The sequence below is a fragment of the Peromyscus maniculatus genome, chromosome 1 (genome assembly GCF_049852395.1).
Source record: "Peromyscus maniculatus bairdii isolate BWxNUB_F1_BW_parent chromosome 1, HU_Pman_BW_mat_3.1, whole genome shotgun sequence".
In the NCBI taxonomy this organism is placed as follows: domain Eukaryota; kingdom Metazoa; phylum Chordata; class Mammalia; order Rodentia; family Cricetidae; genus Peromyscus; species Peromyscus maniculatus.
In genome coordinates, this window is record NC_134852.1 from 53462739 (window position 1) to 53489109 (window position 26371).

At 50.0% G+C, this 26371-nt stretch overlaps 1 protein-coding gene across 4 annotated transcripts in view; it reads left to right on the forward strand.

Annotated features, from left to right (window-relative positions):
* Positions 1-7944: 7944 nt before the first annotated feature.
* Positions 7945-26371, forward strand: part of Ryr1 (ryanodine receptor 1) — a 126039-nt gene continuing 107612 nt past the window's right edge. For all 4 annotated transcript variants that reach the window (XM_076542452.1, XM_076542458.1, XM_076542455.1 and 1 more), the window contains exons 1-13: positions 7945-8119; positions 14336-14455; positions 15734-15838; positions 16987-17061; positions 17140-17218; positions 17506-17618; positions 17927-18020; positions 20510-20603; positions 21040-21114; positions 21539-21695; positions 21876-22040; positions 22832-22953; positions 23342-23537. In XM_076542452.1, coding sequence (XP_076398567.1) covers positions 8069-8119; positions 14336-14455; positions 15734-15838; positions 16987-17061; positions 17140-17218; positions 17506-17618; positions 17927-18020; positions 20510-20603; positions 21040-21114; positions 21539-21695; positions 21876-22040; positions 22832-22953; positions 23342-23537 — 1446 coding nt within the window. In that variant the 5' untranslated portion in view covers positions 7945-8068. The remainder of the gene's footprint in view (positions 8120-14335; positions 14456-15733; positions 15839-16986; positions 17062-17139; positions 17219-17505; positions 17619-17926; positions 18021-20509; positions 20604-21039; positions 21115-21538; positions 21696-21875; positions 22041-22831; positions 22954-23341; positions 23538-26371) is intronic.

Consider the following 26371-nt stretch of genomic DNA (forward strand, 5'->3'; position numbering starts at 1 on the left):
TGGGGGGAAAAGCCAGGCGGTGGTGGCACATGCACTCAGAAGGCAGAGGCAAGAGGATCTCCGTGAGTTCGAGGCCAGCCTGGGCTACAAAGTAATTTCCAGGACAGTCAGGGCTACATAGTAAGGCAAAAAACAAACAAACACAAAGAAAACAAACAAAACAAGACAGCCCAATTGTGGTGGCTCACATACTTTTTTTTGGGGGGGGGTTTTCGAGACAGGGTTTCTCTGTGTAGCCTTAAGCCTTTCCTGGATCTCGATCTGTAGACCAGGCTGGCCTTAAACTCACAAAGATCCGCCTGCCTCTGCCTCCCGAGTGCTGGGATTAAAGGAGTGCGCCACCACCGCCCCTGCATGGCTCACATACTTTAATCCTAGCACCTTTGGTGGGGTCGGGGAGATGGATCTCTATGAGTTCAAGACTTACCTGGTGTACATAGCTCTAGACTGGGGCTACCTAACCCCCACGCCTCAGAAAAAATCCAAAACCAAAAATGTCAAATGACTCCGGAACATTCTTAATCTCTCTTGGTTCCCTTATCTGCAGTCTCATTTGTAACAGAGTAGTTTTATCTGCTTTAAAACTGTTAAGGAGGACCAGGTCCTGTGCTCACTGCATGAGTTAGCTGTTTGAAACCTGGGACTTATGCAGGGACGCTTGGCTCGGCCTGGGAGGAGGGGACTGGACCTGCCTGGACTGAGTCTACCAGGTTGATCTCAGTCCTCTGGGGAGGATTTGCCCTGGAGGAGGTGGGAATGGGGGTGGGCTGGGGGGAAGGGGAGGGGGGCGGGAGGGGGGAGAACACGGGAATCCGTGGCTGATATGTAGAACTGAATTGTATTGTAAAATAAAATTTAAAAAAAAAAAACCTGTTAAGGAGGGGCTGGAGAGACGCTCAGCAGTCAAGAGCACTGGCTGCTCCTGCGGAGAACTGGAGGTCAGGTCCCAGCACCCACATTCGGCAGCTCACAACCAAGTGTAACTTCAGCTCCAAGGGGATCTAATGCCCTGGCCTCTAAAGATATCAGCACACACTCACGTACAGACACAAATACCTGCACATAATTAAAAAATAATAAAAACACATCTTACAAAGTCCTGTTTGCCCATGCACTCATGGATTGTGTCAGGTTTCTTCCATTCATGTTTCTGCTTTTGTTAGTGTTACCATGTTATTTTATTTGGATACACTTCCCCGCTTTTTGTTACTGTGTTGTCTTTCATTGTGTGTTGGTGCATGATTGATTCATCAATTTTCTTACAATGGACAGCTGAGTCGCTTTCTTGGCTCTGTTAAAACCAGTACATTTCAGGGCTCGAAGGATGGCACAGTGGTCCTCCAGGGGACCCAAGTGCAATTCCCAGCACACACACGATGGCCCAAAACTGACTGTATTAACTTTAGTTCCAGGGAATCTCTACTGGTCTCTGAGGGACCAAGCATGCACATAATAGACACACATATATGGAGGCAAAACACTGATATATGTTGCCAGGAGAGGGCTGTTTTGTGTTCTGGGACAGGCTCAGGTAGCTTAGGCTGTCCTTGAACTTGCAATGTAAGAGAAGGATGGCCTTGCATGCCTGATCCTCCAGCCTCCACCTTCCAAGTGCTGGGGTTCCAGGTGTGTGCCACCACTCCTCCAAATGCGTTTGTTCTTACCACACCGCGATGGAACCTAGAGCCTGCACGTTCCAGTGGGTGCACTCCCACTGAGCCCTGATGGGACTGCTCAAGCATTCCGCTCTTGGGGACACAAAGCCTGCAATTCTGTAGGGCAGTTTCCAGGAGTAGACTAAATGGGTCATAGTAGAATGATTCTGCCAAACCTAGTACTTGAAGTGGGTTCAATGAAACGGCACTTTCAGGAGAGTATGTTTGATCCTTTCTTTTTCATTGAAACTGTTCACCATTGGGTATCTTTTTACATGGCCAAGAAGGCCTACGTTAGTTCTCTCATCAAACGAAGCGCCCTGGCTTGGTGCTCCCTCTCTTCACAGCTCTCTGCCTTCCTGTGTCTCCAGCAGTGCAGTCCTTCAGTGATACAGAGCCGCGCCGCTTTCCCCCAGCACCAGCTTGGCCTCCGTGTGGGAGCATCTCTCAGCCCCAGGATGCAGAAAAGCCCCCAGAGAAGGAGGTGGGAGAGGGCCTTGGCACTTGTGCATAAACACTCAGCCTCCAGGGCCCACTGGATGACCATTCCCACCCCTAAGAACGCTGGTGACCACAAAGGAAGAGCCTCTGAGTCAAAGAGCAGAAACCCACAACGGGGAAACACGGGCATCTGATAGCATCAGAGTAGATTTCTTTCCACGAGACACCACGGGACCAATATTAGCTGGCTGGAGGGGAAAGGCGTTTGCAATGTTAAAATTCCAGAAAGTATCTAGAAGGTCAAAAGAACAGTTGTAAGTCAGGACACCAGGAGAGCAACTCCAACAGAAAATCAGCTGGAGGGATTGCCCAGGGCACAAGAGCGCCTGCTGCCCCAGCATGAAGACCTGAGTTTGGATCCCCAGCACTCATAGGGCTCACAGCTGGGTATAGGGCTGCAGAGATGACTTAGTGGGTCAAACACTTTCACAGTGGTTAGGAGCCCTCATCGCTCTTGCGAAGGACCAGAGTTCAATATCTCCCCATCCCCAACCCCACACCCATGCCAAGTCGTTCATAGTGGCCTGGAATTCCAGCTCCAGGGGATGCAGCATCCTCTTTTTGGCTTCCAAGGGCACCAACACAGATGATACACACACATACATTTTTTTTTTGAAGCTGAGTGTGGTGACTGGGGAGATACTGTAATGGTTATGACGCTTGTTGGGGAACAGCACGCACCGGTTTTGATCCTCAGAATCCACATGAATGCTGGGTGGATACGGTAGCTTCCATGTGATTTCCAGAGCTCAGAAGGAAGAGATGCAATTCACCAGCAAGCCTGCCATCTCACCACTTGGGAGACTGAGGCAGGACCGTCAGGTGCTTGAGGCTAGCTCAGGTTACACAGCTGACACTGTCTCAAACGAGCAAGCCATCAAAACTAAAAACGACAAGAAATAGACAAATAGGAAAAAGAGAAAGTGGGCAGATCAGGTTGCAGTGACTCCCAAATTTCTGACAGATCCCAGAGAAAACACTAGCAGTCATTGACACCTGACTAGTGACTGTAAGTCAGTCTATAAATCTGTTAAACATTAGTAGTCAGGGAGCTGGGGAGACGGCTCAGCCAGTAAACAGCTCGCCACACAAGCGTGACGACACGTGTTCAAGCTCCAGCATCCACCTAGAGCCAGGCGAGGCCTGCTCTAATGCCAGCGCTGGGGAAGCAGACGGGCAGATCCCAGGGGCTGGCCACCCAGCCTATCCTGATGGTGAGCTCCAGGCCAGCTGAGAACAGGGCCTACGGTGGTCTTTGTCCTCCATACACACGTGCACACATGCTCATCCACAGCAACGTGCACCCATGTGACCCCTACCTCTCACCATACAAATGAGAAGTTAGAAGATGCCAAGTGGAGGTTGGGAGATGGAGACTGGGATTTTTGCATGGTGACAGCCATGCTGAGAGCAGGCAGCCACACCCCGGGCTGCCTAGAGGAAGTGTGTATATGCGTGTGTCACCTAGCAGGCTAGTTCTGGAGAGTGCACGCCAAAACGGTGCCACCTCCATAAAAAGATGTCTCTCTTCACTTTTCCCATTGTTGAGATATCTGCTGCAAGTAACTTAGTAAGGAAGGGTTTGTTCTGGTTCCGCTGTGAAGGTCCCGACCACCATTGCGGGAGCAGGAGGCAGCTGGTCGTGCCGCACCCGGAACCAGGACACAGACAGAAATGAATGCTGCTCTTCAGCTTGCTCTCTCCTTTTTGTTCATTTGGAGACACCAAATCGGTCTCCCTCAGGTAAACCATCTGGAAATGCCGTCCCGGACACTCCCGAGGCTTCTTGGCCTTCCTAAGCGTTCCCAAATCCAGTCAAGGTGACAGTCTGCACTTACCACATCAGGTGACACCGGCGAGGACAGTTAGAGGAACCAGAGGCAGCTTAGGTGTCCACCCCAAGGGAGGAGTGGATAAGCAGAAAGGGCCTGTCACCAAGAAGTCCCTGGAAGCGACCATGGCCAGCCACCAGGTGTCCAGAAAGCATAGGGAAAAGCCTTAACACATGCAGTGATGGCTAAAGAGCTAAGAAACACTATTCATATCCTATGATATGATGAATAGTCCACATTCTGTATAGAAATACCGCAAGCTATATAATATAGGAAGGACAGCACAAAGTTATATTGTACCTATAATAAACAATATACCTATAACTATGTTATAGATATAATAACATGTATAAGCAATATATATAACTATATAATGTACTGGATTATATCATTTAATAATGCGATATAACTTGTTAATCTCAGCACTCAGGAGGCAGAGGCAGATGGATCTCCATGAGTTCAAATCTAGCCTGGTCTACAGAGCAAGTTTGAGACCATCCAGGGCTGCACAGCAAGACTCTATCTAAAAAAACATGTAATACAAACTTAAGATGCCATTTCATACAAGTGTATTATTACCAGTGTTTAATAAACAATATCTGCATTGGAAAACACCTTATTATAGTTTTGTTGAACTGTAGAATACTAGTTTTAATTGTGTGTGTGATGTGTGTGTGTTCATGTATGTTACTGTAGGTGTGCATGCTGCAGCGTATGTATGGAGGGCGGAGGACAACCTCAGCATCATCCTAACTTTCTGCCTTGCTTGAGGCAGGGTCTCTTCAATGTTCACCTCTACACACACGCTAGCAGGCCAGCAAGCTCTGGAGATTCTCAGCCTCCACCTCCCTCTCATGGTCCATCCTCCCCCTCATCATGCACCCCCAATGGTCCATTCCCCCCATAATCCCCCCCATGGTCCACCCCCTTTTCATGGTCCACCCCCCCCCATGGTCCACCCCCCCTCATGGTCCACCCCCCCATGGTCCTTCCCCCCATTGTCCACCCTCCATGGTCCACAACCCCTCTCATGGTCCACCCCCCTCCCATGGTACCCCCTCTCATGGTCCACCCCCCTCTCATGGTCCACCCCCCTCTCATGGTCCACCTTCCCCTCTCATGGTCCACCCCCCTCTCATGGTCCACCCCCCTCTCATGGTCCACCTCCCCCCCATGGTCCACCCCCCTTTTCATGGTCCAGGCAATGGGATTACAGCTGCTTGCTGCAGCACCCTGACTTTATGTGGGTTCTGGGAATTTGAAAGCAGGTCCTTAGGAGCTGGAGAGATGGCTTAGTGGTTAAGAGCACTGACTGCTTTTTCAGAGAACCTGGGTTCATTTACCAGAACATACATGTCGGCTTACGAGTAGCTGTAACTCCAGTCCCATGGGACCTGCAGCCTCAAACAAACAAACAAATAAATAAAATCAGCCCCTCAAGCTTGCTCAGCAATCATACTATCTCCAAAATATTGTTTTGTCTAAATATGCTAGCTGAGGGTTCTATTATTGAATTATATATCCTCAGCCATTTGTTTATTTAGGTTTTTTGTTTTGTTTTGAAACAGGGTCTGGCTGTATGTAGAGCAGGCTGGCCTTGAACTCACAGAGATTTACCTGCCTCTGTGTCCTGAGTGCTGGGACTAAAAGGCATGGGCCTAAGCCCTTTTAAAAAGGTGTATAAATACACATTTTATTTGTTTGAAACAGGGTTTCATGTAGCCCAGGCTGAGCCTCTAACTTGCTACATATCTGGGGATGAGCTTGAAGTCTTGATTTTGCTGCCTACACTCCAAAGGCTGGGATCACAGCCATCCACCATCAGGTCTGGCTTATATATATATGGTGCTGGAGAATGAACCCAAGACTTGCACATTCTAGGCAAGTCCTCTACTAATCTAACCCCATCCCTGCCTTAGTTTATCCTTCAGATTTATTTAACGCTATGTGTATGGGCGTGTGGCCCGGTGCCTGAGGAGGTCAGAAGTGGGAATCAGATCTGGAACTGGAGATATGAATAACTGTAAGCCACCATATGGGTGCTGGAAATGAAACCCAGGTCATCTACAAGAGCAGATGTGCTCCTAATTCCTGAGCCATCTCTCCAGCTCCTAAAAACAATTTAAATTACATTAAAAAATGTGGGGTGTGTGTGTGTGTGTGTGTGTGTGTGTGTGTGTGTGTGAGAGAGAGAGAGAGAGAGAGAGAGAGAGAGAGAGAGAGAGAGAAAGAGAGAGAGAGAGAGAGAGAGAGAGAGAGAGAGAGAGAAGAGGTTGCCTATGCCATGTGGAGGTCAGAGGTCAATTTACAGGAACCCTTCTCTCATTCATTCTATGGATCCTGGGGTCAAATCCAGGTCATCAGTCTTGGGGGCAAGCGCTCCCACCAGCTAGCTGTCTTCTTGGCTCTTGCTTATTTTATTTATTTTTTGAGACAGATGATCATATATAGGTTTATCTGGCCTGGAACTCCTGGCTCTTACTTTTTACTTTTGAGACAGAGTTTCAGGTAGCTCAGGTTGGCCTGAAATGTACTATGTGACTAGGGCTGATCTTTTTACCTTTACCTCCTAATTGGGGGGTTTCAGGCATGTGCCACCACACGGCTAAATTAGAAAAGTCAAATGCAAATATGGAGGTGTCAAGGCTAGCTGACAGGAACCCCACATTTAGGTCCAGATCCCCAGGTCAGCACAACGCGCCTGACTCCAGCTCCCAAACTGTCTTCAGACTTGGCACTGTGAGTGTGGTGGAAGTGTGACCCCCAAAGGTTGCTGGGAGGACTACAGGACATTTAGGAGGTCTCTGCAGGGGCCACGTGTTTTATTTTCTGCTGTTAAGGATGCCAATAATAGCAGGGTTGTGAGACATGAGTGATAATAAAAAGATCTTAGCTCACACCTGAAATGCAACAGGTGGGAAAGAGACACCAACTGGGATGATTTCAAAAGGCAGTTTTTAGTTCAGAGGCGGGGACGCATTTCTGTGATCTCAGCACTAGGGAGGCAGACGCTGGGGGATGTCTGTGAGTTTGAGATCAGCCTGGTGGACAGGCAGACAGACAGACAACACACACACACACACACACACACACACACACACACACACACACACACGTTTTGAGATAGGGTACCATGCAGCCCAGGCTGGCCTCTAACTTGCTGTGTAGCTGAGGATAACTTTGAGCTACTGATTCTCTTGTCTCCAACTTTCTGGCGCTGGGATTACAGATGTGCACAGTCACACCCAGTTCATGTGCTGGAACCCGGTTTTTTGTGTAAACCAGACAGGCACTCTACTAACTAAGACACACCCGGAGCCCTGCTTTTGTTTCTGTTTTGAGACAGGGTCTTATTATGCAGCACTAGCTCCAAATTTGCAATCCTTCTGCCTCAACCTCTTCAGAGCTTGGGTGACAAGCCCGGGCCACTATGACGGGCCCTAACTGTGTGTGTGTTTTAAGTTAGTAGGTGTGGTGCGCATCTAGGCACAACCGTGAGATTAGTTCACCCATTAAGAAATAACAGAGTTAGGATGGGAATGTAGCCCAATGGCAGAATGATTACCTAGCATGCACACCGTCCAGGGTTTGAACCACAGCACTACATAAATCAGATGTGGCCAGAAGTTCAAGGTCATCCTTGACTACAAATGCAGTTTGAGGCCAGCCTGAGGTACATAAGACTCTCAGAGAGAGGGAGGGAGGGAGGGAGAGGGAGAGATAGATAAACGACTAAATAAATACATACATGACAGAGAGAACTATGGCATCTGTGGCCACTCAGCTACTTTCTAGACACCCACACCACGGGAGCGAACACCTTCCAGCTTGTGCTGTGGGCGGGGTTCTGGACAGGGGCGTGGCCCATCCCATCCTGGCCCAATGGGTGTCACGGGGGCGGGGCCCTCCTTGCATCTGGGTCCCGCACCAGTTCGCTTCCTGCAGTTCCATCTACCTCGCGGGTGCCTCGGGTGTCCCTAGAGGTCTCCGACCCCAGCCCTCCCTCAGCCCGCCCGCCCAGCCTGCAGCCCCCTCTCGCCATCCTCAGACCCTCGCCCGGGACAACGGGGGATTGCCATCATGGGTGATGGAGGAGGAGAAGGCGAGGACGAAGTCCAGTTTTTGCGGACGGTACGTTTCGTCTGGAGGCTCTGTGGGAATTTCTCGCTGACCTCTTAGAATCTCTCTGTCTCTGTCTTGCTTGCCGGTGGTCTCTGAAATCCGACGTCACTTTGGGTGGCTCTCACTTCGTCGTGTCTGTCTTTTCTTGTCACCTTTTTGACCCTAGAGAATTAGCAGGATTTGGGAGGACTGAGTGGGGAGGGGGAGATCCTCGGTTGCCCTCTCCTGACAGGAGAGATTTGGGGTCACTGAGGGAGGACCCCCTCCTGCCATCCTGGAAGCAGGCACTTGAGGAAGGTTCTAATTCTTGGGCTTAATTTAGCTGTCCTCCACCCCCACCCTAGCCCTATTCCTTCTTGCTCCAGGCTCTGACCTATTTACATTCTTGGGAAGGGGGCTGGGGTGGGCTGGACGACACTGCTCTCTTCAGCTCCTAGCCTTCGGTGGTCTCCTTGGGGGTCTCTTGGGTCTTGGATGTTCTTTCCCTGGTTTTGGTGAGGGTGACTATGTCTGCTAAGACCCCAGGGTGTCTGGGTGATGTCTCTCCCGTCTCCTTGCTGTGTCTCCTGGTGTCTCTGTCTTTTGTCCCTTGGCTTCAGCCCTCCCAGGTTTGCTGTCTCTCTGCTCCTGTCTCCCTGAAGCTCTGATCCCCAGCTGGGGGCAGGGATGGGACTTGGAACAACAGGTGTCTCTCCCAGAATAGCCCTCTTTTCTGGGCTCTGGGCAGGGGACGGGGAGGGACAAAAAGGGGGAGGGCTGCCTCTTTCCTAGTCCTTCACGCCATACCCTCCGAGGGGCTGAGGTGGAGGCTGGCATCTGAGCCTGGGAGATGATGGTCTCTCTTCCGGGCCAGGTCTGCTGCTGACCCTGCACCGTCCTTCTCCCCCAGGCCCCGGGTCCACGCAGAAATGCTGACGCAGCATTCCTGACCCAGAATAGGACCCTGGCAGGCTGGGTCCGGTTTCTTGGGAGGGAGGAACAAACAGCTGGGACTGGTAATGAAGGATGGCGACAGCTGGATATGAAGCCACTGGAGGAGGGCCTCTCCGCAGCCCCAGCCCCTTAGCTACACCATGGCTTTGGCCTTCCACAGCCTAATAAGCCCATGGCTGTGGCTACCGGCTCCTGAGCAGTCACTCTGCTCCAGGCCCAGTGCCCAGGGCCTCAGCCTCCAGAGGCGTCTAATTACATTCTTCACTGCCCTATCTTCTGAGGTAGGGCCCTATCTTTATCTCCCTGCGAGGTTTGAGGGAAACCAAGCCCCAAGTGGTAAACTTGCCCAAGGTCAAGGCCAGGAAGTGGCATCTCTGAGTGCCCGGGAGGCAAAGTCTTGCTTTTACCAGGGGGAATCTAGGCCCAGGCTTGCCGGGGTAGACGGGTGTCAGGCCAGGCTGGCCTAGGCTTGGTCTGTTTTCCTCAATGTTACTGAGGTTGTGTGGTACCTTCTTCAAAAAAAAAAAAATAAATAAATCTCTTTAAAAATCATATCCCACCTGTAAGAAAGAATCTGTATTGCAACCCAGGGCGCATACTACATATTCATAGGTACTATTAAACAAAAAGAAAGTTCCAACTTTAAAGCAGGGTGTGGTGGTATATACCCATGGTTCCAGCGTTCAGCAAGCTGAGGCCGGAGGACTAAAAGTCCAAGGTCAGCCTGAGCAACACTCAAGACCCATCAACTTGGTGGCATAGTTGACAAGCAGCAAATTTTACTGACTCAAAACAGTTAACAAACCTCAGCGCTTTTCTGAGAGGGTTTCACGTACCGCAGCTGGCATTAAACTTGATACACAGCCAAGGATGACCATGGACACTGGATCCCCCTGTCTCCCCCTCCCAAGGGCTGGACTTACAGGCATGTGCCACCATGTCTGGCTTCAGTGGGCTCTGAAAAAATATACAAACTAAGTAACTACCATCGTAATCGAGGCAAAAAACACCTCTGCTACCCCAGAAAATCCCTCCTGCCCTTTGCAGCCACCCCCCCCCCCCAACCCGTTCTTCCGTCATCACACAGAGCCCACTAGTGACCACTAGGGTTTCACGTAACGTGTGTGTTCATTTCTCTCTTACTGCTTAGGATATTTTTGATGTGTAGCATGTATCTAGCCTGATTCCTTTTGAGTGGAGCTTATTGGTATCCTGTTTCATGACTACATTGCAGTTTGCCTGTATCTTCACTTGCCTGGTGCACACTGAGGTAGTCATGTCTTCAATACTACACACAACCCCAGTAAACATTCACACTCACTTTGTATAGCCCTGGCTAGCCTAGAACTCCCTATGTAGGCCAGACTGGCCTCAAATTCACTAAGATCTACCTGCCTCTGCTTCCCCAATACTGGGATTAAAGGCATGGTCTACACACCTGTTTTGGGGAAAGTGGTTTGAGACAGGGTTTCATTGTGTAGCCCCAGCTGTCCTGATACTCACTCTGTAGACCATGCTGGACTTGAACTCACAGAGATCCACCTGCTTCTGCCTCCTGAGTGCTGGCATTAAAGACATGAACAACCACACCTGTCTTGGCACACCTATTTTTAATAACAACTTTCATAACATGTCATTCACCTTGAGATCAGAGTGGGCATGTTATTTTCTTATTCTTGTTCTATTTTCTTTGATTATGAAGGGTGCTGGCAATAGCCCTCCAGATCACTTCCCTTGTTTTGAATATAGTGACCTCTACCTCTGCCTACACTGGGATCTCTCAGGATCTGGTCAGGTCAGAACCTCCAGAGGTCAGGGGCCTGGTTAAAAGTGCAGGTTCTCTGCAGACCCCAGAATCACTGAGTCAGGTTCAAGGATGGGAGTGGTGGTAGTGGGGTGCTGGGGTACAAGGAAGCTGACTTTTTTCATTTGTTTTTTTTTTTTTTGAGACAGGGTCTCATATAGCTCAGGCTGCTCTTGACCTTGAATTCCATGTCCTCCTGCCTCCACCTCTAAAATACTTGGAATAATTAAAAGGCATTGTACCACCATGCCTGGCTTTGGAAATTGCACTATTTTATTGTACTGTATCGAATTGTATTTTCTGTTCTTCTCTGTCCTCATCTACCAATTATCTACTCACTTAGTCATCTATCTATCTATCATCTATCAACCTACTATCTACCTACTCATCTACCATCTATCTATCTATCTATCTATCTATCTATCTATCTATCATCTATCTATCTATCATCTATCAACCTACTATCTACCTACTCATCTACCATCTATCTATCTATCTATCTATCTATCTATCATCTATCTATCTAATCTATCTATCTACATATCATCTATCTATCTATCATCTATCAATCTACTATCTACCTACTCATCTACCATCTATCTATCTATCTATCTATCTATCTATCTATCTATCTATCTATCTATCTATCATCTATCTATCTATCTATCTCTCTACCTCCCTATCATCTATCTATCTATCTATCGATCTATCTATCTAATCTATCTATCTACATATCATCTATCTACCTATCATCTATCAATCTACTATCTACCTACTCATCTACCATCTATCTATCTATCTATCTATCTATCTATCTATCTATCTATCTCTCTACCTCCCTATCATCTATCTATCTATCATCTATCAACCTACTATCTACCTACTCATCTACCATCTATCTATCTATCTATCTATCTATCATCTATCTATCTATCTCTCTACCTCCCTATCATCTATCTATCTATCTATCGATCTATCTATCTAATCTATCTATCTACATATCATCTATCTACCTATCATCTATCAATCTACTATCTACCTACTCATCTACCATCTATCTATCTATCTATCTATCTATCTATCTATCTATCTCTACCTGTCATTCATCTATCATCTATCTATCTCTCTACATAGCTATCATCTATCTATCTATGTATCTATCTACCTATCATCTATCTACTATATATCTACCACTTATCTTCCTCCCTCCCTCCCTCCTTCCCTCCCTCCCTCCTTCCCTTCTCTCTCTCTCTCTCTCTCTCTCTCTCTCTCTCTCTCTCTCTCTCTCTCCCCCCCCTCTTTCTTTTCTATCAAGATAGGGCCTTGCTATATTATCCAGGCTGGTCTTGAACTCCTGGACCCAAGTGATCCTTCTATCCCACCTTCTGGAGTGATGAGAGTACAGGTATGCATCATTCCACCTGGTTTTGGAGCAGCGTTTGAGGCCAGGTTCCTCCTCCCTCCCGTCTCATGCAGGAGAGCGGGCGTCAGCACTGTGTGATTACGTTTGCTGTAACGATCAAATCCCCGGTTCCGATTTATATCCTGATTTTGCCATTCACTTGCTCTCTCTGCTTGGGAAAGTGATTTTAACTTTTTTCTCTAGCTCAGTTTCCTCATCCAGAAATGTGGAGAGAGAGAGAGAGAGAGAGAGAGAGAGAGAGAGAGAGAGAGAGAGAGAGAGAGAGAGAATCCTCTAAGGACTCCAAGGGCCCATCTAAGTGTCTCTCTGACCTCAACGCATCCCTCATCCCTGCTAGTCCCACAGCCCCAACTCACTTTCCATTCCTCGACACCCCTGCACCCACTGGCCACAGGCCTTTGCATAGGCTACCTCTCTGGAATATTCCCTACAGATGACCAGTCCTGCTTCTTTTCTATGTGGACAAGGCTCAAAGGTCAAAGGTCATCTTCTTACTGATGTTTCCTTTGCCTTAATACCACTCTGTTATATCAGTCTGGCTTATTTTTTCCCAGAACACCTACCACTTATGTATAAACTTATGTATTTACTCACCTGTTTATGGATGATCTACAAGTAAGGATATCAGCTCCTTGGGGGCAAGGTTTCTCTACTTTATTCAATGCTGTGTATTCAGTGCCTAAAACAGTGCCTGGCAGGCACCTCAATAAGTGTCTGTTAAATGAATAAAAGACATAAGCATAAGACAATCAGTAAATGCTTGCTAAATAATGTTCAAGTTATAGAATTACTATAGATACTGAGATGCCCAGCATGTACCAGGATGTCAGAGATACTAGGACAGAGCAATTATCATTAGGCCATGCTTCTGTCCCCTCCTGGGCCGGGCAAATGGACTGAAGACTGCCTATGTGGATTGACACTCAGGATTAGAACATGTCTATCTGACATGCTTGGGAGTTTGGAGGTCATGTGATTTCCGGCAGGATGTGTTACCTTCTTTAAAATGTTTTCTTACCTTTATTTTATGTGTATAGGTGTTTTGTCTGCGTGTGTGTCTGTGTGCTACATCAGTGTAGCACCTTTAGAAGCAGAGGAAGGTATTGGGTTCCCTGGGAATTACAGATAATGTAGGTTCTGGGAGTTGAACCTGGGTCTTCCGGAAGAGCAGCCATTGCTCTTAACCACTGAACCATCCCTCCAGTTCCATTTCTAACTTGTTTGAACTAGTTTCCTCTGCTACAGAATTTGCTGGGCATAGTGGTATACCCCTGGGACCCCAGCATTTGGAAAGTGCAGGCGGAAGTGTTAGGAACTCAATGTCATCCTTGGCTACAAGGCAAATTTGAGGCCAGCCTGGGCTACATGAGACTCTGCTGTCAAAACAAAGCTGCTGGACGGTGGTGGCAGCGGTGCATGCCTTTAGTCCCAGCACTCCGGAGGCAGAGCCAGGTGGATCGCTGTGAGTTGAGTTTCGAGACCAGTCTGGTCTACAGAGCGAGATCCAGGACAGCAGCCAAAGCTGCACAGAGAAACCCTATTTTAAAACACCAAAAAAAAAAAAAAAAAAAAAAAAAAAAAGAAAGAAAGAAAGAAAGAAAAACAAAAAAAGAAACCCTGTCTCGAAAAAACCAACAAAACAAAAACTAAACAACAACAACAACAAAAAAAACATTTAATTTGTAAGAAAGTTGATACTTTCCACATTCCACTGTGTCACTTTGCAGAACCCTCGTTAGGAGAGGAGCTAGATTTTGATTCTAATCCAAACTCCTCTTACCCCCTGTGAAGCCAAGCATGGAGACACACCAGTAACTCCAGCTACTCGAGGGGCTGAGGCAGGAGTATCTCTTGATCCTGGGAATTCAAGGCAAGCCTGAACAACTTAGGGAGACTCTGTCTCACAAGAAAAATGAATGAATGAGCGAACAACCAACCACATAGATCAATAAATGGAGTCTGGCTGGTGTGGCGTGTATCTTTTCTACAAGGGGAAAGAGACAGCTCCACGGCAGCAAAGCCTTCGCTGGTCCCACCGGTGAACCTTGTCCCTCTGTTCTCCCAGGATGACGAGGTGGTCCTGCAGTGCAGCGCCACGGTGCTCAAGGAGCAGCTCAAGCTGTGTCTGGCCGCGGAGGGTTTCGGCAACCGCCTCTGCTTCCTGGAACCCACCAGCAACGCGCAGGTCTGTGTGCACCAGCGCCGAAGGAGGGGCAGGTCGGGAGGGCAGGGTTTTGAGTCCTAAAAAGAAGGCTCTGGAGCCAGAAAGGGGGAAGCTGACAGGGGGGAGTGGGAGGGGCTAAAATGGGGAAGGGGCGTGGCCTGAGATGGGACGGGCGGATGTGTGAGGTGGGGCCTGAAGGGGCGGAGCCCGAGATGGGGGCGGGGTCTAAGGAGGGGCAAAATCTGAGCTGGCGGAGCCTGGCCCGAAGGCGATGCCAGAGGTGGGGAGAGATTTGAGGTAGGGTCTCTGGGGAGAAAAGGGCGGGGCCTGAGGTGGGGGTAGAGCCTAATGTGGAACCGGGTCTCAGGCGGGTGGAGAGGGGTTTGAAGGGTGAAGGAGGCGGAGCCTATGGTGGGGGCGGAGTCTTAGGTGGGTGGCAAGGTGTGAAAGGAAAGTGAATGAGGGGAGGATTCCTGTGGGCACTGAGAGCGGAGGGTCTTGGGAAGGAGGAGCAAGGATCAGAGGAGGAGGAGAACTGGGCAGTTTAGAGGAAAGGGGACCTAACAGGAGAGGACAGGGGCAAGAGATGGGAAGAGTGTGTGGCCTTAGACAGCAAGGGTCTGAGAAAGGGCTCGAGACGTGGAGCGAAGTTAGAATCTGAAAGGCAGGTGACTTTGGAATCAAGAGGGTCCAGGCGTCCAGGAGAATTTTAGCAAGGGTTTGCAGGAGGCCAAGAGGCCAGAGAAGCCTGAGGTCCCAGGGTGAGGGAAACTCAGGGTGTGAGAGAGGAAGGGACCTGCAAGGAGCGCCTGGGGACTGAGAGGAGATGGCCTCTGGTGGAGGAGGTCACCAGACATCTGACGCACAGGGAGTTCAGGAACCTGAGGGGACAGTGTGTCTGTCTCTCCTGCGGTATGACTGGAAAGGCAGGGATGAAGGCTAGAAGTGGTGTTCTAGGACTGGAGAGATTTGGGGTGATTTTCAGGAGCTTCCTGCAGAGGGAGCAGGGTCAGTGTGATGAGCCAGAGGGCATCCTATGAGACCAGGGGGCACGAAACAGTTGAGTGACGTAGGTGATCTGGAAGTTTCTGTGGAGTTGGAGGAATTTGAAGGAGGAGACTGAAAGGTGTTTCCTGTGATTTTGATGTGTCTGATGCCCGGCTGGGGCCCCTTGTGGGGTGAGGGTGGGGTCTGGGTGTCTGGAAGTGTGTCTGTCCCTGTTAAGGGACAGACAAGGCACAGTGGGAAATGGTGCATGGAAGCCTAATGACCCGAGTGACGTTTGTTGACCCACCTCAGAATGTACCCCCTGATCTGGCCATCTGCTGCTTCGTCCTGGAGCAGTCCCTGTCGGTTCGAGCCCTACAGGAGATGCTGGCCAATACTGTGGAGGCCGGTGTAGAGGTAAGGCTCCCCCTCCAAGGAGCAGGGAACAGGGACAAGGATGGCGAGGGGGCCTGTGGGTCATTCACCATATGCTCTTCTTCCTCTCTCTGCCCTGCCCCCCACAGGCCCTCAATTTGGATAAGTGGGTAGGTCTGGCCTTGGGTGTCATGTTTTCCCCATCACTCCCGACCCCAGGCCTGCTGCTCAGGCCCACATCCTGAACACAGGGGCTGGAGGATTCCCCCACCCCAGATGTCAGGGGCTGTGGAGGCCAGAACAAGCCAGGCAGGAAGGAAGGAGGGAGCAGGGGGCTTCTGAGCCCCTGTGCCCTGCCCCATTCCTTTCTCTTCTTTTTTACCCTCCTCCCAGCCTGCCCGTCACTGCATGGGACCTCTTCCCTCCCCTCCCTCCATCCCAAGTGTGGGTCTGCCATAGGACCATGTGGCCCCATGACATGGCTCCCTCAGAGCATGGGCATGGGCGAGCCATGATGGAGGCATGATGCCATCAAGGAATTGGATGTACCTCCCTCCTCCAAAAAGCCAAGTCTTCTCATGCATGGGAGTGTGTGGCAGCACTAGGGAGTCACTTTATCCCAGTGACTGAGAGTCATGTGACAAGCAATAGTTAGGCTTGTGCTGGTGCAAACAGGCTGTAGTTCAGTTCTTTTATGACAGGCTAGAGTAGACGGGATACTGGGCCTCTCTTGAGTGTCCTTAGTCACCTGGAAGATTCATACACCTTGGGTGATGTCAGGACCTGGTTTATAAGAGGAAAGAGGCAGGATGGCAGAATGGGTTTTGCAGTTTTTGCTTTGTTTTTATAGAACCTCATGTATCCCAGGCTGGCTTCAAACTCTCTAAGTAGCTGAGGTTGACCTTGAACACACGATCCTCTTGCTTCTGCTTTCCAAATGCTAAGATCACAAGCTTCTGGGTCTTGGGGAATATAAAACACTCCATGTCTAGGTTTCTCAGAGACAGCCTCTGCTTCTACAGATGGGAAAATGGATGCAGGCAACATGTTGGGCGTTTGAGCTGAGGTTTCCTGCCTGGGCATAGCATTTCATGGGGTTCATATACCCACCTGTGAATAAGCCATATGTTTTGGAAGGTGCTGGAAATCTGGGTGTCTGTGCTTACTCTGCACCGTCTCTTCCCCTGTAGTCATCCCAGGGCGGGGGACACAGGACACTCCTGTATGGCCATGCCATCCTGCTCCGGCACGCGCACAGCCGTATGGTGAGTACATCACCCGTAGGTGCAGGCGAAGGAGAGGGTCAGGCCTTCCAGGAGGCTGACCTCACTCTCCCACTGTAGTACCTGAGCTGTCTTACCACCTCCCGATCCATCACTGACAAGCTGGCTTTTGACGTGGGACTCCAGGAAGATGCGACAGGTGCAGGGCCTGTGGGCAGGGGCATGATGGGCGTCCCAAATCAGGGGGAGAAAGCATGCAGAACTCAACAGGCGTGCATGAGGCTGCACTGGAGCCAGGAAGAGGGGCCTGGGCACGGAGGGTTTGAACACAGGGATGGACACATTCTAAACAGGAAGACGAGGTGGGGAGTTGGCTGTGCAATAGGGGATTTATAGACTCCAGGGTCTGGAAGGCTCAGTGGCTGTGAGTGCCCTGGGGAAGAGCATTGTGGGAAACCATTATCCTGACAGTCACCCCACTCATAGGAGAGGCCTGTTGGTGGACGATGCACCCTGCCTCCAAGCAGAGGTCTGAAGGAGAGAAGGTTCGTGTTGGGGATGACCTCATCCTTGTGAGTGTCTCCTCTGAGCGATACCTGGTGAGTGATCCCATCTCCCTGAGGGCTCCTGCTGCTCCTGTGCATGGGATTTACCCCATCTCTCACCACTGGCTGGCCCAGGGGGTGTCTGGCCCCCAGTGTTCTGACTCACAACTCCTGGTTGTCTGATATCCTATATTTCTGATCACCATCCTTCCCCCATTTCCTAACTTGCTCTCATTCGCCTGATCTGTGATCTCCAACTCCCTGCCTCCATTCTGTCTGGTGTCTCCCTTGATTATTTCCCACTGGTTCTCAGCTCTTCTTAATTCCGTTGTCTCTGACCACCGCATGTTGGTTGTCCCCAGCACCTGTCCACCGCAAGCGGGGAGCTCCAGGTTGATGCCTCCTTCATGCAGACTCTGTGGAACATGAACCCCATCTGCTCTGGCTGTGAAGAAGGTGAGGACCCCAGGCTTCTGGCCCCCTAAGATGAGATCCTCAGTGGTGCTTCCTCAGACATGCCCAAACCGGATCTTGGGATCTCACACTTCAGATCTTCCAGTTATGGCTTTCACAGCACATTTCTAACGACTCCAAAGCCGGATTCACTACCACTTCCAAACTCAGCCCAAAGCTCTCATACCAAGCTCAGTCCTTGAGGTCAGACTCCTACACTCAGAATTCACAGCTTAGAGCAGTAATTCTCAGCCTTCCTAATGCTGTGACCCTTTAATACAGTTCCTTACGTTGTGGTGACCACCAACCATAAAATTATTTTCATTACTACTTCAAACTGTAATTTTGGTCTGTTATAAACCATAATGTAAATATCTGATATGCAGGACATCTGATATGTGACCCCTGTGAAAGAGTTATTTGACACCAAGGGGTCGTGACCCATAGATTGAGAACCACTGGTTTAGAGCATCAACCCACGAGCTTAATCCTCAGACTTCAGTTCTCAGATATAAGCACAGACCAAAGCCCTGAAATCTAAACCTCAGATCCTAAATCAGGATTCCTGCTCGGACCTCAGACCTTATGCTACCAGCCTCAGACTCTCAAAAAAGTTTTAATTGAAGTGTGTGTGTGTGTGTGTGTGTGTGTGTGTGTGTGTGTGTGTGTGCATGCCCACCTGTGTAAAGGTCAGAGGATAACTTATGACCTTTCGCTATGTAGGTCTTGAAGACTGAACTCAGGTTGCCAGGTTGGTGTCTGGTGCCATTACCACCTTCCTGGCTCTAGACTCCAAAATTTTAATTTCACTCTCAAAAACCCAAAATCAAACTCTGGCACTCACAAAAACAAACAAACAAACAAACAAATAAAATAAAATAAAAAACAAAAACAAAACGGAAAAAAAACCCCAGAAAACAGGGCTCGTGACGGCTCTGCAGTTCAGAGGACTGGCCCTTCTTCCCAGATGGCCCGAATTTGATTCCCAGCTCCCACATGGTGGCTCACAACCACCTGTAACTCCAGTTCCGGGGGATCCAAAACCATCTTCTGACCTCCATAGGCACCAGGCCCACAAGTGGCACAGGTACTCATGCAGGCAAAACACCAACACCCCAAAACAAACCAACACCCAAACCCCAGGGTTGGGGAGTCAGCTCAGCTGGTAAAGTCTGACGTAAGTTCCATCCCCATCACTTGTATTGAAAAAGCCAGGTTCAGTGTCACGTGCCTACATGTAATCCCAGTGTTGGGAGGCCCAGGCCAGAGGACCCTTGGGGTTGCCTGGACAGCCAGTTGAGCTGCGTCAGTGAGCTCTGGGTTCAGCGAAAATCCTGCTCCCCAAAAGTAAAGTGGAGAGTGATCTGAGAAAGACACCCAGGGCTGACCTCTGACCTCCACATGCATGTGCACACATGTGCATGAACACCTGGATACATAAGTACACACACACACACATAAACATGTACACATTTGTACACAGAAAGCCCCAACTAAACAGAAGGGGAAATCCCCCACAAAACCACACATGTGAACTCTCCTGAAAGCAAACTAAAGACACACCAAAACCAAAACCAAAAGCCCGACAATTTCAGTCTCAGATCCTATGGTAAGAGCAGAAAATGGCCCTAAGTCCTGACCCAACTTCAGGGTCCTGAACCAGGGAACCAAGCTGAGACTTAAACCACTGATTCCCCAGCCCTGAAATCCAGACCCACCAACTTAAAAAACTCTTAAAAAAAGATTCCTTTTTAGTTTATGTGTATGGGTGTTTTGTGTACGTGTGTGTCTGTGCACCATGTATGTGCCTGGTGCCTGTGGAGGCCAGAAGAGTGTGTTGGATCCCCTGGAACCAGATTTACACAGATACAGTTCTGAGCTGCTATGTGGGTGCTGGGAACAGGACTGGGGGTCTCTGCAATGGCAGCGAGTGCTCCTAACCGTGGAGACATCCTCCAGCCCCTTTGTTATTTTACTACAAAGCTCAGGTCTTTCCAAATCCATACTCCCGAGCTCAGAGTCTCAAACTCAGATCATAACCCGGAACCTTGACCTCACATGTCAGTCCAAGATCCCCCAAATCAACACTCAGAACTGAGGTCTTTACTGCCAACTCTAGGCTCAGAGGCGAACATCATCCTAACCTCAAGCCTCAGAAGACAGAGCCCAAGAGCAAGGAGCGCTAGACCCCACCCTCCGACCACACAATCTGACCCCAATCTCGAAAGTCCAAATACAGACTCTAAGTCCCCTGACCTTACCCCGGCACATCCAGATCCTTATGGGTTGGCCTCTGACCTCAGCTCCCAAGTCTCCCATCCCCACTTTTTAGTCTTTAAACACAGCCTAAATCACAGACCGTCAACACTGCTCCCCAATCCAGCCTTTCATCTTCCACTGGGAAGACACAGGACCCCTGGACCCCACATTGACTTTTAGATCTTTCTGAGACTCCTGCCTCACAGCAAACACATTTCCTTGATCTTCCTCAGGCTTTGTGACCGGAGGCCATGTCCTCCGCCTCTTTCATGGACACATGGATGAATGTCTGACCATTTCCCCTTCGGACAGTGATGACCAACGCAGGTCTGGGCTCTGGACAAGGAGACTTGGGGTTCAGGGGTGTGGGTAGGAAGATTGGTTGGGCACTCGGTGCTTTTTAGCTTTCTGTGGCTGTGGCAATTGAGAAAATCAATTTTTTTGATAAGGGACAGACTCTTTTGGTTGCAATCCATGATGGCTTGGCCCTATTGCTTTGGATCCTTGGTGGCACAGTTTATCATGGCGACAGTATGTGGCAGAGGCTGGTTCCACCCTATGACATTTGAGGACACAACAAGGAAAATGGAAGGGACAAGATTGTAATATTCCAGCGACCTAACATCTTTCCACTGGGCTCCCTCCCAAAGGCTCTACCACTTCCAATAGTTCCACCGGCTGGGAACCAAGCCTTCCACAGACGGGCGGTTAGGTTGGGGACTGGAGTCTGCATCCCTCATCTTGTTCTCTCCTATATCCCTAGACTTGTCTACTACGAGGGAGGGCCTGTGTGCACGCATGCCCGCTCGCTTTGGAGGCTGGAGCCGCTGAGAATCAGGTGCGGTGGGGGAGAGGTTGGGGACTCCTGTGGAGCCTGGGAGGGGAGAAAGGGTCTTGAAGGAGATCGGAGGAAGATACTGGAACGTTTTGGGGGACAACCTAGAGAGCCTGAGGGAGATTTAGGTCCTCAGCGTTCCTGGAACCCTAGAGGAAAAGCCCTTGGGGAAGGTGGGAGGTTCCTGAGGGTGAAAGTTTGTGCATTGAAAGCTTGATGAGCCAGGGCCCTGGGGACAGCTGGGGAGCTCTGAGGAAGGTTCAAGGTCCTGCGAGAGGATGGAGCTACTGAGCAGGGAGGAGAGAGTTCTGAGAAAGATCCAGAGAACCCTGTAAGAAAGATGATTGAGTAGTTTCAAGCCAAGACTATGATATTAATGGCTACTAGGGAGGGGTCCCCTGATTCTCCCTACGGTCACCCTCCACAGCTGGAGTGGAAGCCATCTCCGCTGGGGCCAGCCGCTTCGAATCAGGCATGTGACCACTGGGCGGTACCTTGCGCTCACCGAGGACCAAGGCCTTGTGGTGGTTGATGCCAGCAAGGCCCACACCAAGGCCACTTCCTTTTGCTTCCGAATCTCAAAGGTTGGTGTGTGTGTGTGTGTGTGTGTGTGTGTGTGTGTGTGTGTGTGTGTGTAGGGGGCGAGGTGCCCTTCCTCATCTGCAGCCCTGGGTCCCACTCCAGCCTCCTGGCTGTAGGCTCATGCTTGGGGTCTCCCATGACGCCAGGCAGAGGAGGCTGACATCTGTCCCTTGTCCCTGCAGGAGAAGCTGGATGTGGCCCCCAAGAGAGATGTGGAGGGCATGGGGCCCCCTGAGATCAAGTATGGAGAATCACTCTGCTTCGTGCAGCATGTGGCCTCAGGCCTGTGGCTTACCTATGCTGCCCCGGACCCCAAGGCCCTGAGGCTTGGCGTGCTCAAGAAGAAGGTGGGCTGCTGGAGGGGCGGGTGTGTGAAGAGGGGCAGGGAGGGGGTGAAGAGGGGCGGGTGTGTGAAGAGGGGCAGGGAGGGGGTGTGGTGTTCATTACCCAGCTTTTGGGAGCCTGAGAATGAGGCTGAGATAGACAGGAAAATAAAAGAGGTGTGTGTGTGTGTGTGTGTGTGTGTGTTGTATGTGTGAGTGTGTATGTGTGTGTGTGTGCGTGTGTGAGTGTGTGTGTGTGTGTGTAGAGAGAGAGAGAGAGAGAGAGAGAGAGGTAAAGGAGCAGAGATAAACTGAAATTTATAAACAGAAATTGAAAACTAGAAAGCCATACACACAGAGAGAAAACAAATACTAAGGGCCGGCAAGATGGCTCAGCAAGTCAGGCATTTGCTGCCAAGCGGCGGCCTTGAGTCTGAACCCAGGAACCTGCATGGTGGAAGGAGGGAACGGACTCCATCAGGTTGTCTTGACTGCCACGCGTGTGCACACCCACATCCACTCCCCACGAAAATCTTCCAAATAATAACAGGCTGAAAATAATAGTCATAAATGATTGGCTGGCCCTGGTGGTTCCCACCAATTACCCCAGCACTCAAGAGGCTGCCGGGGGCTGATTTGAGGTCAGCCTGGACTACATAGTGAAATCCTGTTTCAAAAGCCCCCAAGGAAAAGGGCTAGGGTGGTAGCTCTGTTGGTAAAGGGCTTGCCTGGCGTGCATGAGGCCCTGGGCTGCATCCCCAGCACCCTGTAGATCAGGTGGCAACCCGCCTGACCTCTCTGTGTGTCACATCCAGGCCATGCTGCACCAGGAAGGCCACATGGATGATGCGCTGTCACTGACCCGATGCCAACAGGAGGAGTCCCAGGCTGCCCGAATGATCTACAGCACGGCAGGCCTGTACAACCAATTCATAAAGTAAGCCTGCCCACCCGCTCCTAGGCTCCCGCACTTATGTACCCGACAGATGTCATAGTCCCTCTTCAGAGACCTCTAATGTCCACAGCCTTGACCTCCGCACAGCTAAGGCACGCATGACCTCTGACCTTACATTCCAGACCATTATCTGACTTTCACACCAGCACCCAGACTCTCCACTGGCCCTCTCCAGGCCCGACTACTTCCACGATCCCTTGTGCCTGCTACGCAGGAGCCCGTGCCAGTCCCAGCTCCCGCATAGGTTCTAAGTGACCTTGGGCCAAGGCCTTTCTTCTGTTCTCTGTCCTTCCTAAATTCGAAGCCCGTGGGGTCCAGCGCAGGATGGGGAGGGGCTTCCAACCCTGCCTGAGCACTGTGGTCCCCACAGGGGTCTCGATAGCTTCAGTGGCAAGCCCCGGGGCTCGGGGCCACCGGCTGGGTCAGCATTGCCCATCGAAGGCGTCATCCTGAGCCTGCAGGATCTCATAGGCTACTTCGAGCCGCCGTCGGAGGAGCTGCAGCACGAGGAGAAGCAGACCAAGCTCCGCAGCCTGCGCAACCGACAGAGCCTCTTCCAGGAGGAGGTGGAGCCAGGCGTGGAGGGCGGAGCCCGAGGGGGCGGGGCCTGGCGGGGGGAGACTCCGGGTACCTGGGGCTTAGAGAGGGGCGGGGCATAGTGAGGAGCTCCAGGGAGGGCGGGCCTCAAGGAAGAGGTGGGCGGTGCTGATGGGCGGGGCCTGGAGGGCGGCCGGAATAAGGGAGCAGGCGGCGGAGGGTGAAACTGAGAGTCAAGACTGGACAATCTGGCCTGGAGTTGAGTCTGAGGCTCCACAAGATGGGGCTTCCTGCTACTGGGTCTGTAGGATCCAGACCTTCTGTGTGAGAGGGCAGAACCAGAGTCGGGAGAAGGGAGACAGGGACCTAGGCTGATCTTGGTACATCTGGGAGGAGCGTATTGGGGTGAGGTACTTAGTCATCTCTTAGAACTATAAGGAAAGAGGTGTGGGGTGCTCAGCTCTGCCAGAGTGGGAGAAGCAGAGAGGGGTGGAATAAGAGGCCTGGGCTGAGGTCAGGGACTCTGCTGCCTTGGCAGTGGGGGGAAATGTATCTATTCGGAGGCATAGCCTGGCCTCTCCTCCCTTGATGAGGAAGAAGGATCACGGTAACAATAACAAAACTGCCACCAGGGTAGGATTAGTACAGTGTACGCAGGGCGCTTAGAGTTCCAGTACAGGTAGGTGGGTCCAGTGAGAGACCCTGTCTCACAAACGTAAGATGGGGTCTAGAGTGATGGCTCCGTTTTTAAGAGCAGGCACTGCTCTATCAGGACCCAAGTTCAGTTTCCAGTACCTGTATCTGGTGGCTCAAAACACCCAAACTCCAGCCCCAGAGGGGTCCGATGCCCCTGGCCTCCACATGCTCTGCACTCACATGCACACACCCTCACACATACATAGATTTAAAAATAATAAAGTAAATCTTTAAAATACAGGACAACTGAGTGTAATGATGAATACCTTTAATCCCAGTACTTGGAAGGCAGAAGCAGACGGATCTCTGTAAATTCAAGGCCAGCATGGTCTACATAGCAAGTTTCAGGCCAGCCAGGGCTATGTAATGAGACCCTGTCCTTAAAACAAAACAAAAACCAAGATGGCAAGTCATCATAGAAGACCCCAAGAGTTGCCAGCTGATGGTGGTGGTGGCACATGCCTTTAATCCCAGCACTCGGGACGTAGAAGATGATGCTCTCTGAGTTGGGTGCTAGCCTGGTCTACAGAGTGAATTCCAGGACAGCCAGGGCTACAAAGAGAAACCCTGTCTGGAAAACCAAAACCAAAAGACTCCACAAGTTGATTTCTAGTCTCCACAGGAGCAAGAATGCACACTGACACACAAACAAATACATCACACACACACACACACACACACACACACACACACACACACACAGTCTCAAAATGCCAAACAAGAAAATGCAAACAAAATTTCAGGTACCATCTGGAATTCTTTTTTATTCCCCTTAATACAGGGTTTCTCTATGTAGACCCGCACCTCTGCCTCCCAAGTGCTAAGATTAAAGGTGTGAGCCACCATCACCGGCTCTATCTGTAATTCTTAAGTAGAGGAAAGATAAGTTTCATTCAGGTATCAATATAATGCTATTAGCTATGAGTTTAATATTCCTCAATAAACACTATATTATGAATATGTTTCTTTATATAGAAACATGTATAAAGCAAGGTTATGCACTAACTCATTGAAGAAAAAATGTGTTCAGAAGCTGAGCACAACAGCTCATGCCCATAGTTCCAACTACGTGGGAAGGTGAGGTAAGAAGTCATTTGAGCCCAGGAGTTTGGGGCTAGCCTGGTCCACATAGCAAATTCTCTCTCTCTCTCTCTCTCTCTCTCTCTCTCTCTCTCTCTCTCTCTCTCTCTCTCTCTCTCTCTCACTCTCGCTCTCGGCTGAACTTGAAGTAGCCAAGGATGGAGGATGCTCTACTCCTTCTGCTCTCACTCCCAGTTGCTGGAGATAAAGTGTGTGTCTCCATGTTCACTTTATGTGGTGCTGGGGACCAACCCCCGGGCTTCATTTGTGCTAAACTTGAGCTACATCTCCAGCCATAACTCCTTTATTTTTATTTTATTTTATTTTATTTTTTTTTGTGGCTGAGGGGAGGAGCAGGTGGTTTTTCAAGACACAGCCCGGGCTGTGTTGGAACTCACTCTGTAGACCAGGCCAGCTTCTAACTCACAGAGGTCCGCCTGCCTCTGCCTCCTGAGTGCTAGGATTGAAGGTGTGCGCCACCACTGCTGGGCTCATGACTCCATCTTTAAAAAATTTTAAAAATTATAATTCATTTTATTTTCATTGGTGTTCTGCCTGCGTGTGTGTCTGTGTGAGGGTGTCAGAAGTCCCGGAACTGGAGTTACAGACAAGTGTGAGCTGCCATGTGAGTGCTGGGAATTGAACCTGGGTCCTCTGGAAGAGCAGCCTTAACCGCTGTGTCATCTCTTCAGTTCCTAAAAATAAACATTTTAAGGCAGGGATGGTGACTCATCAGGATTAAGGAGGCAGAGATATAAGGAACAAATCCAGCCTGGCTTATATAACAAGCTCCTGTTTCAAAAGAAATTATAGTGGAAAAAGATCAGGTGTAGAGGCTCGCACCTGTAATGCCAGCGCTTGGGTATGAGGATTGTCACCAATTCCAGGACAGCCTGGACTACAGGATGAGGCCCTCTTTCAAATAAACAAACAAAACTATATTTATCCAGACATTCACAGGAATCCCCTGTGTTTTTGCTACAAGTAATAGTTCAATGGTTGATTCTCATTGTTCATGTGATTTTACAGAATGTTACTGGGAATAATGAGAATTAATTGTATATGCTTTATATACTTCTCTCTCTCT